Source organism: Miscanthus floridulus, chromosome 2 (genome assembly GCF_019320115.1).
Source record: "Miscanthus floridulus cultivar M001 chromosome 2, ASM1932011v1, whole genome shotgun sequence".
Lineage (NCBI taxonomy): Eukaryota > Viridiplantae > Streptophyta > Magnoliopsida > Poales > Poaceae > Miscanthus > Miscanthus floridulus.
Genome location: NC_089581.1, coordinates 169433344 through 169437534, shown reverse-complemented (window position 1 = coordinate 169437534; position 4191 = coordinate 169433344). Strand labels below are relative to the sequence as shown.

The 4191-nt window shown below is 43.9% G+C and overlaps 1 protein-coding gene across 1 annotated transcript; it reads right to left on the bottom strand.

Moving 5' to 3' along the window:
• Positions 1-2460: 2460 nt before the first annotated feature.
• Positions 2461-3132, bottom strand: LOC136537420 (WAT1-related protein At3g18200-like). The gene is made up of 3 exons (XM_066529400.1): positions 3012-3132; positions 2703-2823; positions 2461-2602 (listed from the first exon to the last, which is right to left on the bottom strand). The coding sequence occupies exons 1-3, from the start codon at positions 3130-3132 to the stop codon at positions 2461-2463; spliced, it is 384 nt and encodes a 127-aa protein (XP_066385497.1).
• Positions 3133-4191: the final 1059 nt, after the last annotated feature.

Here is a 4191-nt window from a genome sequence, read left to right as displayed (position 1 = left end):
ACGACGATGGTTGGGGTGGCCGGCAGGGGTTCCCGGGTTTCGTATAGTGGCAATTGCCGTTGCCGGGACCGCCCGGCGACCCATTGCCCTTGTCTAGCACCTGCCCCAGCTGCCACCCGCCGTCGTCCGCCCCCGCCGCCGCATTCAGCAACGGCTTCGCCGAGAGGATCACGTCGCAGCATTGCATCAGCAGCACGGCCACCACCACCGCCTTCACCATCGTTGCCGCCGTCGTCGATGCCATCTTGATGCTACGTTTGATTGCAAACAAGCTGGGGCTAGGTGTGCGTTGTTGCTACTTGCTAGCTAGCTAGTGAGGAGTATATGTGCGCGTACGTGGAAGAAAGCGTCGAAGTGTTTGGTTTTGGTTGGAGGGAAGCATGCATGATGGCTTCCTTTTATAGAGTTCGTTTCCCATATGTATGATCAATGGCCGAACAAGCATACTAGTACATTACTATGGACCGGGTACCATTTTCGAGACTTCTAAATTTTGTTCTCAGGTCAAGCCTAAGCCTAGTTACACGGTTTATTTTTCAAACTGTTGATCAGCGCGGTCCATTTGAGTTCAAATTCTGAAGGTTGAAGTCGATGCAAGTGTCGTAACGAAGGCATATGAACGAACTCCCTAGCTAGACCATATATATATATATATATATATATGAACATATATAACTACTATACGAACTCCGATCCAACCGTGAAATATCCGTTTCCTCGATTCAGAAATGGTATTCGGCAAGTGTTCTAGCTTCTCATTGCCTTGTTGCTAGGGTTTCGTGAATTCTCAGTCGATCTGTGCTTACGGTTGGACCGGTTCAAGCGTGAATATATGTTTGTGACTTTGGACACGTATGTACGGTTCGGTCGTGTATTCTATGTGTCACCGCGGACTAATCTCGATCATCATGTTCATGTCATATATCTCGATCATCATGTTCTACGTAGGCCTGTAGTACTGCCCTATTTCTATTGTCCATGCATTAGGATCACAAGAGTAGTACTGTAGGCTGTATGTAGCTTCCGAGGATAAAGCAGCGCGCCTCCAAGAAATTTCTTCGATCATGTTCTCGCAGTCAAATTTTGAGTAGACCCGCGCTGATTGCATATACTTGGACTCCGGTGCGTTACATCGGACGGTCCGGTGTAGCCGCTCAGGTCAAGCCTGAACGAATTGGATTTAATCATCTTATATTGAAATCATTAGTTTACTAGTTGTCACTTAATTACCAAAACGTTTTTGTTCCTCGTTGGTGAGGCTTTCTTTTAGCGGTCAGGTCTTTTGTAACATTACAAACTTGTTTTCATCATAGATGTGGCTTAATTCCTTTCTTATTACTACCATGGTATGAATCAGTATGGCCTCAAGTAAATACACGTTCAGGTCTTCGTAACATTACAAAATCCCAAGCGTGGTGCGTGCATGTGTGCCATTTATTATCAAAATTCCTTATATTGGGTAAATTAAATGTGCTTTATGAATCTACAGCTAGAAGGGGCATGCAACCATTACAAGATCATGTGGATGTCCCTGTACAACTTTTAATCTTAAAGCGGCTCTGTGGTCTTATATTGTTATTGGAAGACTCAGCTAAGGATGTGAAAAAAGTGAATCTCCATTTCCCTCTTTATCTCACTTCCACCTGGTGGACCCCACGCATCAGGGGGCATAATGCAAAAGATGAAAAAAAAACAACGGCGTTTTCTTCTACCTCCGATCTTACGTGTCCTAGGTGCGGGGCGGAGCTCTCGGCTAGCTGGGCGTCACCATGGCCTTACTGCTCGCCGTGTCGCACGTGTCGTCTGTCACAACCATATATAAACACGTGCTTATATATATGATGTCATCTGTCACAACAATATAAACACATGCGTGTCGCACCGTGTATATGACTACAAGTATATAGAAGATATAAGATATAGAGACACTTGCATCCAAGAGTAACAAGTTTTACCAAGAGGACTAAGAGGCTGTTTGGTTGGGAGACTAAAAAGTTGCCTGGGCTAGGCAACCACTCCGGCGTTGGATTTCATAAGCTTGGGGGTAGATATGTCTGCCTAGCTGTTTTCTTGCCTAGGAGGCAGCAACCAAACAGCCCCTAAGTCGTGGGTGCAGTCCCGAGATCAAAGTGAGAATATTATAATGCTACACACCAAAATAAAATTTTACATGGCCTGGTTTGGTTTCACCTTAGTTAAGAGAAATCAACTGTAACTAATTATTAGCTGGGTGGTAGGTAAGACATACTTTAGCTGGGTTTATTAATTGAGGATCCAACAAACAGATTCTCGACTATTTTTTAGCAGCGGCTGACTATCGTAGGGTCCAAACACACCCCTATAATCATAATCATTTTTACTTGTGATGATGTTATCATTTTCCCAGATCTCATGATGATCTTAAGATTTATTTGGTTGCCTTCTACTACTCTGAGCGCTATATGATCCCTCTAAGGCGGTTCACTGTACTGCATAGCTTGCTTCCGACTGGTCGCCATCCCGCTCCGGCTCATGCTCCGTGCTTGATTTGTCTATTTGGTCTTTGCCCTTTCCCCACAACAGCATATATAGGCCCAGAATCACAACAGCACCCCCTATTATGCTGCATATATCAACAACATCAGTGGACTATTGACGATGATAAACTGTCATCAGACTTGTTGATGAGTTGGATCGATTCATTAATTATGCAGATTATATACCTTCCTATGTATAGGTTTTCGCCGAACATGAAATAGGCCAGCATGGCCGCCATGATTGCCTGTAAGGGATCAAACATGGTAACGAAGACGGGACCTTTCTTCTGGGTGCACCACAGCTGAACTAAACCATTTCAAAAGAATCCATTTTTCCATGCATGGAACTCCATCCTTGAAAGGCATTGTAGTGCAGGCAAGCTATTTACGACGATATGATGGTTGGGGCGGGCAGCCGGGGTGCCCGGGTTTCTTCCAGCTGCAGTTGCCACCGCCCGGGCGTCTCGGCCCACCATTATTGCCCTTGTCTAGCACCTGCATCACCATCGTCGTCTTGCCGTCCGCCCCTGCCGCCGCATGCAGCAAAAGGTCTCGCCGCGACGATCACTTCGCGGCATTGCATCAGCAGCTCGGCCGCCACCACCGCCTTCACCATCGTTGCCGTCGTCGTCGATCGATGCCATGTCAGTCAGACAACCAAATAATCGATCCCTGCTTGCGCAACAATCACGTATATATACCACTACTAGTGGAGAGTATGTACGTATACGTACGTAAAATGATGCGTCGAATTAAAGTGGTTTGGTTTTTGTTGGAGGGAACTACTAGCTAGGGAATTGAAGCATGCATGCATATGTATGATGGCTTCCTTTTATATAGTTCGTTACCCCATATGTAATGTGTTGTCTGAAAAAGTACAGTAACACAACTAAGGACCACTACCAGAAACAGTAGATTTGTCGAGTGCAAACGTGTTTTGTTCTGAGTTGAAGCCAAGCTACGTTACGTTGTTTTTAAATTTCAACTGTCGTTGATCACCGCGGTCCATATTTGAGTTCAATGCAATTTCCAAAGTTTGAAGTCGATGCAATTGTTCTAACGAAAGCTTATATATATGAACTAAAATTATAAGGTGCCTAGTGAGCTAGACCATGTCATATGAACATCCATAACTACTCTGATCCGACCGTGAAACATTGGTTTAATTTCCGCCTTTCACTACGAACGAGTCCCACGGAAATGGTTCAGATAGATACTCTCATGAATTGCCATGTTGTTTGGGTTAAAAATTGTGAATTCTCAGTCGATCTCGGCTACTGGTTGGACCGGTTCATTCGTGAATGTTTTGTACCTTTGAACGGTTCGGGTCGTATATAGTGATGAGTCCCCGCGGACTGATGATATTGATCCATCAATACAAGTTTATATATTATATGCGGCGGGCTTATAAGTTATATATATGCTGCTCTGATTTAAATTATTTATATTATTGTGGTATATATGTACGTAGCTTCCTAGAACATAGACTCTGGTTTTGTCTCCTTTATGTGAGTATATAAGCGTAAAGTGTGAGCACCATTTGTTAGTTTTGGACATTGAGGTCTTTTTTTAGACAAAAAAAAAGAATTATATTATATTATAGTTGGATACATCATTACATTACAAACACTCTGTAATACACTATATGTCCAGAAACTGATTTTCATCTAAATTG

Bases quoted from the DNA above. Each gene is read 5' to 3' on its own strand.
- LOC136537420 (XM_066529400.1), bottom strand. From the start codon at position 3,132: ATGGTGAAGGCGGTGGTGGCGGCCGAGCTGCTGATGCAATGCCGCGAA. The intron at 2,824-3,011 runs GTGCTAGACAAG...GAAATGGTTTAG, and splicing joins AGACGACGATGGTGATGCAG to TTCAGCTGTGGTGCACCCAG. The intron at 2,603-2,702 runs GTATATAATCTG...TGATATATGCAG, and splicing joins GAAAACCTATACATAGGAAG to CATAATAGGGGGTGCTGTTG.